The sequence below is a fragment of the Parambassis ranga genome, chromosome 9 (assembly GCF_900634625.1).
Source record: "Parambassis ranga chromosome 9, fParRan2.1, whole genome shotgun sequence".
NCBI lineage: Eukaryota > Metazoa > Chordata > Actinopteri > Ambassidae > Parambassis > Parambassis ranga.
This window is the reverse complement of record NC_041030.1, coordinates 11,469,565-11,484,864: the sequence shown is the minus strand read 5'-3', so window position 1 is coordinate 11,484,864 and position 15,300 is coordinate 11,469,565. Positions and strand designations below refer to the sequence as shown.

The 15,300-nt window shown below is 40.2% G+C and overlaps 1 protein-coding gene across 2 annotated transcripts; it reads left to right on the top strand.

Moving 5' to 3' along the window:
• The first annotated feature begins 655 nt into the window (after positions 1–655).
• Positions 656–14,552, top strand: npr3 (natriuretic peptide receptor 3). 2 transcript variants are annotated; one of them, XM_028414406.1, is made up of 9 exons: positions 670–774; positions 875–1,643; positions 9,582–9,704; positions 9,816–9,988; positions 10,709–10,844; positions 11,370–11,464; positions 11,586–11,703; positions 11,795–11,879; positions 12,119–14,552. In XM_028414406.1, the coding sequence occupies exons 2-9, from the start codon at positions 983–985 to the stop codon at positions 12,228–12,230; spliced, it is 1,503 nt and encodes a 500-aa protein (XP_028270207.1). In that variant the 5' UTR covers positions 670–774; positions 875–982; the 3' UTR covers positions 12,231–14,552. The 2 variants fall into 2 exon arrangements, with proteins under 2 accessions (XP_028270206.1, XP_028270207.1); XM_028414405.1 differs by having other exon boundaries at positions 656–1,643.
• The last annotated feature ends 748 nt before the right edge of the window (positions 14,553–15,300 follow it).

Here is a 15,300-nt window from a genome sequence, read left to right as displayed (position 1 = left end):
GTCTTGTAGATAAACAGCTGCAAAGCTCACGGAACTGAAGTATTTCACTGCTTAATGAAACTGGTCTGAGAAACAATCTGTTTGGACTGTATGCTCTGTGTTTCTGTGAGTCAGTCTACAGATCAAACAGCAGACAGTGAGAGGGACGGCAGACCGCTCACTGTCAGAGCATGGTGACAAATACCAGCGAACGATGTCATGGAGGCAGATGTGTGATGGATCTGTCCGTGCACACACATGCCCTGCAGCAGTACCACTCTTCCATCATGCACCTATACAGTGTGAATTTGTTTGGCTGCAGTAAACAGTGGCTCAGTTGCTCCTCTGTTGTAGGCTATTTCTGACAAAGTAGTTGCTCAAGATCAAGATTTTAAACACATATAAGCTCACTCAGAGGTGTGTTAATAAGTTTTATTTATGCAGCCACTGTGCATGTGCATCAAGCATGCATGCATCTTTGAAAAACACACAGGACAGTTGTGCATTCAGTACTGAGTTATAATTCCCATTAACCAGGCTGCATTAACTCGTGCTGTGCTGAAGCGGCTCATTGTGAGCCGGGCTGCACTGCACCTTTAAGAAGGAGGTGGGCAGCGCTCCGATGACGCAGGAGCCCTCCTGAAAAGATGCTTCAAAACTCCAGGCCGGAGCCAGCGTGTGTGTGGTGGCTGCAGACTGAGCTGGAAGATTCTCCCGAGCCTGGCTGGCAGGATCAACTGTTGAGAGAATATCTTGAGCAGGTTCAGGAGCCTTCGAAGGGACTCTCAATGCAGAGTAAAGCACACACATCCTGGCTGATTCGCTATTTTAACAGACAAATACAGTTATTTACTATTAAGCCATTCACTCACGGCGGAGGGCTTTCTGTTTGCAGCTGTATGTGCGCTGCCAAGTGGAGCCAACTTGGGGAAAGAAACATTTGAAGAACATCTCTCCAACACTGTTTGTTATTTGTCTGAATTGGGACTTGGAAAGTGGCACCATGCCATATTTCACCACACTGTTTGTCTACTTTTTGATGGTCCTGAACCCAGTTATGACAAACACCATCACCGAGGACATAGATGTTTTGGTATTTTTGCCACAAAATAACTCCTTTCTTTTTTCACATGCAAGAGTCGCTCCAGCGATCCGTTACGCACAGCAGAGGCTGAAGGCGGACAGGGGACAGTACTCCGGCTTCTCCTTCAACATCCACTTTGAGAACTCCGACTGTGACAGTGATGCTCTGTTTAACTTAGTGGACAGGTCGTGCGGCCAGAAGCCGGACCTGATCCTGGGTCCCGTGTGCGAGTACGAGGCGGCAGCGGTGGTGAGGGTGGCATCTCACTGGAAAATCCCGGTCATCTCAGCAGGTGCTCTGGCCACCGCTTTCAGGGACAAGAACACCGAGTACTCCCACCTGACCCGCATCGCCCCGTCCTATGTGAAGATGGCAGAGACCTTCAGCGCGATGTTCGAGCACTTGTCCTGGAAGAGCGCGCTGCTCCTGTACGAGGACGACAAGCGGGAGCGGAACTGTTACTTTACTTTGGAGGGAGTCTTTCACTTGATGGCTGACCATAATATTAAAACATATCCCATATCAGAAGAAGACCCCCTCAACACTGACGACGTCATCCAAAACATCTATGACACTGAAGGTAAACCAACTCTCACTTCTCCCTATAAACTAGATCACTGATATTATTCATACTGTTGTTTCCTTAAATCATTGACCGGCATAGTTCAGTTCAGTAGCATCTGGCTGATTTTTTATTGATATATCATTATAGCTGTTGTTCTTTATAGTTTACATTGCCATGTTCAATACTCGTTTCTGATTGGTCAGTCCTCTCACTCTGTGGTCAACAGAGTGCAGCAGGTATGACATATTTTTGTAGGCCAGTGTAAGAAGTTCTCATGGATCCTCTTGACAAAAAGCCAATGGGATTTTTTTTTTCATTGGTTTTTGGATTAGTGCAGAAAATGAGTTCCATGAGGAACAAGAGTTCAAATACAAAATAATTGGTGAGGTATTTACTGCTGTCATAGAATGCAATCTTATTTTATAGTTTATGTTAAACTTAAATTTTATGTGAAAATCAACTAAAAACACATTCAAAACAAACCACTGACTTTTGGCCAAAGAAACCAGCAGTGATGCTCAGTTTGCTGAGTTTTAGGAGCCATAATGCCGCTGCGCTGACCTGACTGTTGCTATGGACACAGTTCTGATCATCTAACAGGTTTTTTCTATCAACATTTTGTTATTGTACAATTCTTGATTTCTAAAGCAGCATAATGAGCCTTCCGTTGGACATATAATCCTTGTGTAATGACATCAAATCATCTTTATCTTTAGCATTTTGTTCTGTCAAAAATATCAGCCAACATTTTCACTGACGCCAAGGATAAGAGGCTAATATTGAGCGATGATATTGAGCAGACTCCAAGTATATTATCTAAATCTAAATATGATTATATAAAGTATTTCTATCTTATACTAATGTCTTTAATTGCATGTGTCTAATAAGGATAAGGACATATCTGTCCCAGTACAGTGAGTGCTGTGACAGATTATGCATAGTAAACACTGCCTGGGGACAGACAGAGGGGAGACATGCAGTTTAACCTGACACAACAATGAGGAACCATTACTATATGAACATGTACTGGATTCATCAGTCAAACAAAAGAGGCAGCGCCGTTGAAACACGTGGAGATCTGCCATGGCTAGTGCATCTACCCAGTCCACCTGCAGAGCTGGGTAGAGCTCCTCCATCCATCCATCCCATCTGCAGCAGGAGCTGACACTGAGGAGGGAAAAAAAACTGGTGATGGGCGTATGTGTATTTATTTGTCCTCACCCACCCACACCCTCCATCACTCAGACAGACTTACATAACATCCTGTGTGTTGTTGGCATGGAACAGCATCTCATGTCTACAGGCTGCAGAGATGAGCCACACGGCTCAGTTAGTTAATATTGTTTTATAGGAATTTCAGCAGGGAGAGATATTAAATGAGAAAATGGGATGTTGTGTGTTACCTGGAGCTCCCGTGGATTACTTTCAACAAAGTGAATGTGTCTCGTGTTTGAAGGCTGGTTTTAGAGCTCACAGCCAGCCGACAGCAGTCCTCCAATCATAACGGTTTCTGATTACATCACCTCATCTCACCAAAGTAGCTGTCATATAAAACATTAGCATATATTATACAGTACTCATTAAATCCTGTAGAGCCTTTAAGTGCACCTAATGGCAAGAAATTAGTATGCTGAGCATGCCAGGTGCTTAACTGAGGTGTATGAAGGGTTTAGATTGCACAGCTTGTCAGCATAACTGTGGGCAGAGCGCCTCAGCACGTGTTATACTGTGCAGGTTTCCTTTTAATTGCACATGTAGATTTCATGTTTAACGGTAATGTAGCAGCAGTAATCACACAGACAGCCTTCAGCTCCGTGCCTCTCAGATAAGATGTGAATGCTGCACACTGACGTCCGTCATCCTGTCACCGTCACATTTATGCACGTACAGATGTAAGAAGCCTGGATTTCCACATACATGTAGAATTTATATTGATCATTATATACATATACATAATGCAAAAGTGATGTTATAAACAAGTCCTCTGCTAGTATCCTGCAACAGCGCAGTATTATTACACTACTGTGCTTTTCAGGCTGCCAGAGCTACTAAGAAAAATCCATACTTTGCGTCTATTATTGTATTTTTTTATCATTTGCTTAGTCCCCCACAGACTTAAGGTGTTTTTATAAAGCACATTAGTGTAGCAGCCTGTCTGAAAATGGGGTAAAGTTGGTTGGAAGTTGGCTCAGTGAATAGAACTTTGTGTGTGCAGGATGGGGCTGTGTTGAGACTTGAAAAGAGTAAGGATCCTTAAAAAAATAAAGCCAATAATAGATTTTTTTTATTAGTTACTATAGGTTACAGAACTCTTTGTGGGTTTAGATGTTATTTGTGTTTATTTACTGTAAATACATGGTGGGCACATTGTCCTGCATGATACCAATACCCCGTATCAATAAATAAAGTGCGGTGCTATAAATGCTAACTCATAACACCATATTCTCTGCTGTCAACAAATCACTTTCTGATAGGAATGTTTTTTTTTTTCATTGTGGCCGTGTGCTTCATCGTTTTGACTGGGACTTTGAGTGTGGAAGTAGTCAGACCTAACAGAGGATGACAAACCCTGCTCGGTTATCAAATTGCAGGTGATTTGATTTGTGCAGGCAGCAGGTTGTTTGATCTTATCTGAAGTATAGAGATGACATCTTATTGATCCTCATTGTTGCTGCTGTCTTCATGTCTTTGTGTTGCTGTTTTATGTCACACAGTGTCACCTTATGCTGAATTGGATTGATTTATTATCAACTGAAATAGTGGCAGATTGATGAGACCAAGCATTAGTTAAATCTCACATATTGCTGCTCTGAACCATGCAGACAATTATTCCAGCTGAAGCAAATGTATTTATAGCTAATCTTTATATTCTCAAAGGGTTAAATATGCTATAATGACCAGATAACTGCACATTATTCTGCTTACTACACAAGTACCTACAAATGAAATCAATAAGTTTATATAAAATATTAAGCTGACACAAACTGCATAATGAACAAATCAGTTTATGCAGAACGTGCTGTTGCTATGGACGCTGTTAAGATCACCATGGTGATCATGTTCAATCTATCTGAGAAAGAAGTTTAATTTTGTTTTAAGCCAATATTTGTGTAAAATAGGTGATATCTTTTGTGAGTAGTGGTGTAATAAGCAGGATAATAATAGCAAATTTAACCCCACATTGACCTGTGTCACCCTGTTGCTATAGTGACCATTACTGCTGACATCTATACATTCTCAAATATTAAAATTTTTAAGGCATTGTGGTGTATATACTGTTTATTTTTTTTAAATCACACTATATTGTTTTATATTATTCTAATTTTATGTACATTATCTCACCATTCTAGCTGACACATCTGCCCACAGTTGCAATATTACCACAAACAATAAAAAAAGCAGATTGTGTGGAATTTAACAATTAAATGCAACTAAGGCACCTAAAATAATTAAAGCGTGTTATTCTTTTTTCCAGATACAAAAATACAACTTAAATGCCACAGTGTCGGCGGACGTCAACTACACTCTTTTATCAGTCTTAGTCAGTTGGAATGGGGCTCATACACACACACACACACACACACAGTTATTGTGGAATGGGGCTCACATACACACACACACACACACACACACTCGTTTCTACACACTTTGTTTGATACTTAGACCAAACAGTGGAAAGAACAGCAAAGAAGTGCAATTTCCTGACTGGTATCCACCAGCATCAGACAAGCTGTCATTACGCATGCTGTGGTATTTATAGCTGTAACTAATTCATCACATGCACCTGTGAACCATCATCTGTGGTGAGTCACACTCATTACTATTAAACATCAGATCAGAGATTAATTTATGGTCATACTGGAATGGGCTGGCATGTCGGAGCAACGGCTACCATTATGTATAAACACCATATCATGGCAACCCTTAAAAGATCCTGCATTCCCATTGCTGTCAGACTCTCAGGCTCAGTTGTGTATCTCATAATATCACCTGCATTTGTTATCTCTGCATACCTGGTATAAAGTGTTGAAGTTGCACACTTTATGATCACAGTCTTGTTCTATAAATATCACTTTATGGGAAGGGCAAGGTGTGATTTTGTGCATCATTTGAACGTCTAGCCCCAGACGAGGTGGATGAAGAAGAACCCATGCAGAGAGAGGAAGACGCAGATGGTCCCCAGGATGTGCAGCTCCCACACTAACACCAGCAGCAGGTCAAACTTATCCAATGAAAAAAAAACTTGTGCATCATCAGGGTTAGATGTGGTAACTAACAGGGAGCTCTTCTTCCTGCTATTTCTGGAGGAACCCTGACAGATCCATATAGGAGCATATAGACAGTTTAGAGAGGTTTAGTTGAAGGTGATGTTCCTTCATCATGTTATGTTTGACCACAATTAAATTATATTCAAAATGGCCATTCTCGGCTTCCCTACCTCAGACTGACGGTGAATTCGAATTTCATGAGTTGTAATTAAGCTGAATTATTGTTTAAGGTTGAAGAAGTCATCCTCAGCACCATCTGTCACCCTCTTTGTATCCAGGACAGCAAAGGCAGCTGTTACTGCATCACCACCTTTTCTCCCACATGTCTGGCAAAGCAGCGCCTGTGGCTGTACATTTATAATTGCATTACAGATAGACCTGTTGCTGAGATGAACACCATGATGCAACAGAGTACGATCACTGTCAGTTTAATAGAGCAGTGGCACGACAGGAAGCAATAATTAAATCTCCTAAGTACTTACTTTGGTTGCAACAAAATCAAAATGACAACCTTAGACTATTAAATGTACGTGAAGCTGTTTTCTATCATTTTTAAATTTTTTTTTGTGTGAAGTCAAATTCTGACTTATCCACTTCTTTCACCTCGTGTTTTGCTTGTTAAAATCCCCTCATCCATTTGCCACATAATGTTTGTAGACTTAACTCCACAATTATACTACAAGTAACAACCACTTAGGAGGTAAAACGAAGCACCTCTCTTATGATTGGTCCATTTCTGATGTTAATCCTCCAGAGACATGCACTCCAGACCTGAGTCTGTAAGAAGTCTTTGTGTTGTGAGAATACTCCCCCTGGGCTCTGCATAGTTGTAAGGCACTGACTTTACTGTACAACCACAAATGTCTCAAGGTTCAGCCTGAGAGTGCCGAGACAGATATATATGTATCCACAGACAATACTAACAACAAACAGGGAAATCATCAGTGTGCTTATCTGACATTCATCCAGCAATCTTTACGTATGTCAGTGTGTGGCTCCAGGTCAGACACATTCATTTTAAAACATCACCTTTTTGGAGTAATGCTATTACAATTTGCAGTCACCTATTTGCATACGCTCTGGCTTTTACAGCCAGCACTGGGCACTTGAAATACACTGTGGGCACTCAGTAAGTGCGCCATGTGCTGACCCATTCCTGAGTTAATTTGTAACTAGCATCAGTGCCCCAGCAAAAAGGAAAATCCAGAAGTTTTGAAATATTGCTGGCTGCAAGTGCTGCCCCATGGAATGGCTTGCAGAGCATACACAGGGCCAGTAGTGTGTGTAGAGCCCAGTGTAATTAAAGGGTGCTATAGTGCTGGCAGGACTGAGGTGAAGTTTGTCCCACTGACTCAAGGGATATTTCAGGAGGTGTGTTTAAGTGACAGAGTTGTGAGGAATGTTCCAGTGAGACTCTGAATCTTCCCTATTAACAGGGACATTGGGGTTACTCTTTTTTTTTTTCAATCGCAACCCTTGTTTGTGTTTGTTGGTTTGTTTATTTTTAATCATTCATATACCACAGGGAAAGTTTATGCAACCCCTGAAATCAATCTTTTTTTTTTTTTTTTAGAAAAAATATGAAGTTAAAATGAACTGAAATAAGAATAGCTTCCGCTCCACTTTGATGACTTGTTGGGACTCATGCATCTCATGAAGCACTGCACTCATAAATGAATAGTGCTACACAAATAATCCATTATTAATATTATTACTACTGAATTTCCATGACTGGTAGCACAGTTGGAAGTGTATCGCTGCACTGCTTACTTTGCCTCAGACATTTTTTTGGAAACTAAAAGGAAGAATTCTAACTATGGAGGGCATTACTGCAGTGCAGCTTCTCTGAAATCTGACTTTACTGCAGTATGATTGATTCATTGAACCCTCCAGCCTGTGTAGTCATGTGATGGGAGGTGGATATTGACCCCATCTCTCAAACAGATTACATCAAATGAAACATGGGAAGTCTGCCATCCAGTCATATAACTAACTGGAGTGAGAGCTGTGTCCTCTTGGGCTGCAACAGGCCTGTCCTTTTGTCTCATGGGGCACCAAGGGAGAGGAGAATGTTGTTGGCTTCATCAAACAGTGAACTTCAGCACTCACTGAGGTGGTTTGCCAAGCAGCTGGGATGAGAGTCAGTACCAAGCCCGAGGCCAAAGTTCTCTGCCAGAAAATAGTGTCTGGGATGGGAGTGAGTTTCTGCCCCAAGTAAAGGAGTTTAAATATCTTAGATCACAGGAGAGAGTAAACTGGAGCGTGAAATTTAAGAGTGAGTTGATGCAGCAGTAATATGGGTGTTGATGTCATAGCTTTCAGTTCTCCACTTTTTCATAATTCAAACCCTCTATCTATGTACATGAGCTTATGAAAGCAACCTAATGAGAAGTGGGGAGCATATATTAAGTATATGCAATGAGTCTCCCACTAGGGGGGAGTCGTGTACAGCATGATTCTGATTTCGGTCTATGTTGGGACTAATGTTAATATATAGTATATATATATATATATATATATATATATATATATATATATATATATATATACTATATATATGTGCAAACCTCCAGGCGTCGCCATCTTGGCAGTGCCTGAACTCTGCCTAAATTCCCAATTAATCCAAATACAGGCAAAGAGGTGGACAGGGAGTGGAGCAGTCACAGAATCAGGGCTCCCACCAGTCACTCAAAGCTGTTGATCTCCTAATTATGCAATTGCAACCTGTCAACAGCAGAGCAGTGCAAACATGGCAGCATCTTGCCATCCTTTGAGCAGCTCAGCATGCATCAATCACACCGAATTTTAGTCAAAACATGATCATGCAAAATAACTCAGTAATTCTAGAGAGCATGTTATTGTCTGTATGCAGTCTAGGGCAGCAGTACCTGTTCTATCTGCAGCCACTAATCAGTGTGATGATCAGAGTGTCATGCAGCCAGCAGCACTGCAGTCTGCTAGTTACATTATGTGCTGCCAGACATTTGCAAATTAAACTACAGCAAACTTCATGCATAAATGTACGTCACGCTTGTTATCAATAACAGCTTAGATGGAAACACATGTAACAGTGTCACGCTGTATGCTCTGCTACTTTAATGGCATGTTTAATGTGACATTTTGCATCCTTAGTTTTATATTTATCATGTTCATCATGTGGAGGAAAACTGTTATAATAAACCTGAGAACTGGATGTTGCATAATATGTGACAGAGGAAGCCGGCTTGTAATTTCTTCTGCTGAAACAACACACACAACCCCTGAGCGCCATGATGGGATTTCCTAACATTTGGGGGAATCGGTTTATTTTTCTATTTTATGCTTACTCTAGTAGTACATTGTGCACTCTCTTGTTTTTGTTTTGCTGCTGAATTGACTTCCCCCACCTTATCTTATCTTTTAGAAATGTTCCCTTTACTCGTCATGGGTCAAAGGTCACAGTCACAGTCAGACAGGAAATGCGTTGTAGCCCAAAATTTTAGGAAATGGTTCAGGCTCTGTGTTTTTAATTTTGAAGAAAGAAAAGATGCAACACAAAAATTGACTGTAGCTTCAATTTTTAATTTTTACCAGTCATAAATGCAAGATGATGTTAAAAAGGGGGATTTATAGGGCTCTGTATTCATTGCAAACACATTTAAAAGTTTCCTCATCATGTTTGTATTTGCTGACACTTTTTCTGCAGTGGTGATCATGTGCATGGGAGCAGACAAAATACGAGAGATCATGCTGGCTGCACACAGACGACAGCTGACCAAAGGCAGTTATATGTTTTTTAATGTGGAACTCTTCAACGCCACTTCTTACGGTACGTTAACATCACATTACTTTAAATCTGGGCTCTTCAGACTGGATGATATTTATCTAGTAGAGTGCAAAGATTTGGACTGTAACACCTCTAGTCTGTCTCTCGTTCTAGGCAATGGCTCGTGGAAGAGAGGAGATAAATACGACAATGATGCGAGACAAGCCTATGCCTCTCTGAACACGGTGACTCTGCTCAGGACAGTCAAGCCCGACTTTGAAAGCTTCTCCAGAGAAATGTCCAAGTCCATGAAAAGATCTGGACTTTACTGCAAGGACTGTGAAAATGTATGTACATCTGCTGTCTCTTTACTAGTTTATTAAAAACAACCATGGATCCTTCTTCCTATTATCTTCCACGCAGTCCTGAGGGCCAACATGTGGTAGCACTGTGAGACATCAGCCACCAGCTTCCGCAGTCAATGGGAGCCAAGCGTGTGGTGATAGATGCGTGGTTTGGCTGCACATCCACACACATTTGTCCCTCTGACGCCCACGCAAATAATTATTTTCTCCAATTTAGTGACCCAAAGTCAATCGCATTATATTTCTCTGTGGGATTCGATAACCTCTGTTGCATAATACTTGATGCTGATTGCAGTATGCTGCGGTCAATCATTTCTGAAGAGCACACCGCTGCTATGCTAAATGATTGTTGCTATGGATGCGGATCTGGTCACCGAGGAGGATCATGTCCAATCCGCTTAATGAATTCAGTTGTCGTTCACCTCACAGCACACCAGCTTCATTTTTTTTCTCAGAATGATTAAATAACAAATTTATTTATAGCTCAGAAGCTTTAACGGTGGTAAAGTACAGTATTTATGAGCTTTGTATGAAATGTTTTGCTTGTCCTGTTGTTTGACTCTTGAATGGGAAGTATTTGTATTTGTGTGACATGTTTTGAATTGTTTACCTCTGAGTTCTAAAGATGTTTTGCAGCTTCCCTGAATTTCTTCTGTAACTGGTGTAGTATTCATATTAGTGTAACTTTATGTTTGATGTCAGGTCAACATGTTTATGGAGGGCTTCCATGATGCCATGTTGCTGTATGCCATTGCTTTGCATGAAGCTATGAAAAATGGATACACCAAGATGAACGGAACAGAGATCACTTCACGCATGTGGAACAGAACGTTTGAAGGTAAAACACACTCCTCCTGACACAAAACGGTCTAACATCAACACGGAATGTTCTCACATACACGAAGGAAAGAAAGAAACACCCTGAATGTGCTGCGTTTGTTGGATTTGTGAACGAGTAAACCTTTCAGTAAACCTATCTCATTCAAACCAGCTTACTAATACAACGATCAAAACAAAGCTCAAATGCAAAGAGTGGAGTAAAGTACTAACTGAGTGGTCTGTGGAAAACTTCCTGTTTATCGAGATGTGCTGCTCCTGTCACCTAGCAACCTGAAGTGGGCGCTATCATTTAAGTTTTTGCTTTTTAGAGTAGCATCGATGTTGTTCTATTTTACAAAGAATCAAGTTGACACCAGTTCTTCACTCTCTTTGAAAACGGGCCCATTGAATGAAGCAGCCGCTGAATGCATGCACAGTGTAATTCGTAGAATATATTATTCATGTATGGATGGATAAATAAATGTGTAAACCTGTCTATTCAGTAGCTAAGGGATGTTCTTGTGTTTCTCATGATGTTGGACAGGAATTGCTGGGCAGGTTTCCATGGATGTGAATGGTGACAGAAATGGAGATTTCTCTTTGATGGCCATGACCGATGTTGTAGCAGGAACCTATGAGGTGAGAGGAAACATTTCACAGGATTTCAACTTTGTAATGAGCCGATTCCACTGTGCCGACACCGTGCCTAACACGCAAAAGATGGTAACCTAGATGATGTAATGAAACAACAATCTTACAGGTGGTGGCCAACTACTTTGGTGTAAACGGAACTTTTCAGCTGCTGCCTGCTTTCAACATCGACCATTTCACTCTGAGGGGAAGACATAAAGCCCACCCAGAGATGCCAGAGAAATCATGTAAGTACACCTCACATCAGTTTACACAGTTTGATCACAGTGTGTACGATGGTCTTTGAACTCATGATCACACATCACACTCCCGGTACAGGTGGACTGGGAGTATCGGCTCTGACTGGCGTGATAGTCGGAGCTGTCCTGGGAACCGTAATGCTTATAGCCTTCTACTTTTTCAGGTATTAAGATGCATGTATTGTTGTGTCAACATCAATGAACCCCCAAAACACAAAAAGGAGTTCTTCTTTTTCTTCGTTTGTGTGCGCACAAAGCTATGTTTATAGACATACAGCACCCTTTTGGTTTTTCCTGCTAACTTCTACTTTAGCTGCTGCTTTCTGTGATGCTGATTAGCTCAGTTATGACAACTGGTGAAAACTGGCAGGGTGAAATTTTAATGCAGTTCATTCCTCTGCAGGAAAAACTACAGGATTACCATTGAGCGTCGCACACACGGCGAGGAGTGTGACTCTGGGAAGCACCGTCAGTTACGAGAGGACTCCATCAGATCACACTTCTCAGCAGCGTAATCAGAGGTGACAATGGAGAATCTCACATCTGAATGTGACCAAAGACTTTGCAGTGGTGGTCAGCAGACCACGTCGTTAAAATGAGACGTTCTGTGTTTGTATCCTTCTACGTTTTTTGACTCAGGACAGTTGTAACAGTCACAAAGCACCACTTACTTGGACTTTCCTCCACACAAAGGTATATGATTGTATTGGTATAATGAAAGATTTGGCTATTATACTCTCTTTAGTTCCGGTGGGGGTTACCATCAGTGTGAACAATCCAGAGCAGACCGTATATTGGCATGCACTAATAGAGTGGGTGGTAGACAGTAGAACAAAGCTTTGAGAAGATGATACAGCTGGAGCTAAAGAGATATAGGCTAGGTCTATATCTATAGGCTATAAGCTACTGATATTAAGCTACTGATGTTTTAAGGTTTTCTGTTCAGTGTAACTTTGCTGCGATCCAGCAGTCTTCATACAGATCTTATTTATCAACCCCTAATGGAGCACATTGCTCCTTCAATATGTCACATATCTTTTTGAAAATACATTGCTTCTATGTTTTTTTTTTTTTTTTAAGATTGGCCCATTATCATTCTTTGTTTTTGTTGATGAAGATTCTCAGTCATCATTCTCATTCAGAAGTTGGAAGCAAGGCATCTGGACTTTCGCTACCTGCCATTATGGAATTATGGTTCTACTTTTTGATAAGATATACAAAGCATTTTTTTTTATTTATGATAGCACTATTCACAACTAAGCTGCAACTTCAAGGACTGAGAAATGAAGCCGAGAGTTAAAACCCGTAGTTCTTCCTGTGGCCTCTAGGGGCTGACGCAGCAAGTGAGTGAATCTTCATAGACCTTCATGTTAAAATGTCCAACTTTACAGCAGAAATAAACATGTTGACAGCCTGTCACAAAAAACCTGTTCTGGCCTCTAGAGATAATTTACGCATTCATGACAACTATACAGGAAGTGTATTTTACCATAACTCACAGCAACCTGCCCACCTTAGCTTCACTCATACTTCACTTCTTTGGCTGTATTTGGATTAACTGCCAACATGACAGCCAAAGCCAACCAAACCTCTCCTCAGAAATCTATGGAAAGCGTATATTTATTTCTGTAGTTTAAACTGATAAAGCACTACCTGGATTGTGGTCCTGATGTCTTATCATGTACTATAGTAATTATCTAAAGTGTTAGCCAGAGCCACAGAAAAGAAGTGACGTTATTAACACACCCATGTTGATTTTGGTTGATTGGTCAGTTTTTGCAAACTGTGGCCAGTTATTTCTGAACAGCTGTTGCTATGCAGAACAGACTGTTGCTATGGATGGTGTTCTGATGACCAATGAGGATCATGTCCAATCTGCTAAAGTTGTTAAAATCAACTTATATCAACAGGCTGTGCAATGTGTAATAAACAGGATAATACACATCATGTTGTCATTATAGGAAAATTAACCCTTTCAGGATGATAAAAACGTACATCTCTCTAAATTAGGGTTATGCTTTAATGAACAGCTTGTGGTACATTATCCTTTGCATAAGTAATATTCAGTGGCTTTTATGGAGCTAAAGACACAATGCAGACTTCCTGCTGAAGGATGATAATCAAGTCTTACGTCTTATAACTGACCATTTCATTAATTTCATTAGCAGAAACATTGGAAAAAAATCATCAGAAAGTGAAAAGCGTTCCATCACTGCATATCAGTGAACCCGTTTTTTACTTTCAGGTATCTGTTGCTATGTATGCAGAATTTAAAGACAAGGATTCTATAGAAATAAAATTCAGACCTTGTTTGTTTGTTGGATAAAATCTTTTGGAGCTCCACATTTACATTTTATTTAAATCTCTGTATAATGTTACCATTATGAATTTTGTTATCAGGTAGGGTATAGTGACTAAACAGTGACTTTAGTGTATTTAAGTTATTTTATGTTATTTATAACAACACTTTCAAGATGTATTTCTCTCTATATTAAAATTATAATGGTTTTTATTAAACTTTATTCCATTTAGTTTCTTTTTATTATCATTTCTACATCTTAAAATACAATACAATACTTGTGGTTGTTGTACAATGAGTAGACATGGTATTGTTTCATATACTGTCAGTTATTACTGGAGTGTTAGTGTAGGGGCTGTTTGGTTTCAATTTTGGCACCTGACTTTGTTTGAATGTTATTGTGATTAGAATACACATAAGTTTTGGTCATTGGAAGTACAGACAATTTATCATAAATCACATTAAATTTTTTAATTATTTTGCAAAGCTGTGGTATTTCTGAAACGTTGCTGAATTGTTCAACTGAGGGAAACAATAAGAAATCAGGTGGTGTTTATGATGTAATTTGTGAAACAACAGACCATTTACATAATGAACATATGGGGTAACCCTACAGTGCTATAAATTCACTTACCTTTGACTGCCTAAAGGAATCTCTTTATTTTAACATAATCAAATAAAAAGAACACATTTTAATTGCTAGCCTAACAGAGTTAAAGGGTTTTAAGCCGATTCTTTATATTGTGAGTAACAAAGAAAAGTATGGAAGCCAAAAGATTCAAAAATTATCGTCTCATTATCTCTAGATGGTTTTTTCTAGTTTATTTTTCTGTAGTACTATATTGAATATTTCAACATGTGATCTGTGGAACATATTATTTATGAATCTCTGTCGAAGCTTTATAGGATGATAAACAAATTTCTGACATCCGAACTCTGTACGCAACCCTCTGTCACTGCTGTGTATGTGGGGCCAGATGGAGAGTGGTAAGCTGTTGAGAGGTTAGGACAATACACAGACTGCAGGGGGACCAGTGACAGGATCAGCAGGGTCAGATCCCGACCGATAGATCGTGTGGGTCTGCTGATACTTTTGGCCGATTACAGTGTATGTTTGCGGATAGGCTTTTTTTTCTTATGCTACAGAAAAAAAGATGTTTTAGGTTTGTGACATCACTTAGTTTGAGCTGCTTGAACTGTGCAGTGTCTCAGCTGAGCAGATGGTGGTGCAGTGAAGCAAATGATGCCTTCACAGTAAGTTGCTTGTAGTAGTTTGTGGAAAGCAT

Bases quoted from the DNA above. Each gene is read 5' to 3' on its own strand.
- npr3 (XM_028414405.1), top strand. From the start codon at position 983: ATGCCATATTTCACCACACTGTTTGTCTACTTTTTGATGGTCCTGAAC. The intron at 1,644-9,581 runs GTAAACCAACTC...CTTTTTCTGCAG, and splicing joins AAACATCTATGACACTGAAG to TGGTGATCATGTGCATGGGA. The intron at 9,989-10,708 runs GTATGTACATCT...GTTTGATGTCAG, and splicing joins ACTGCAAGGACTGTGAAAAT to GTCAACATGTTTATGGAGGG.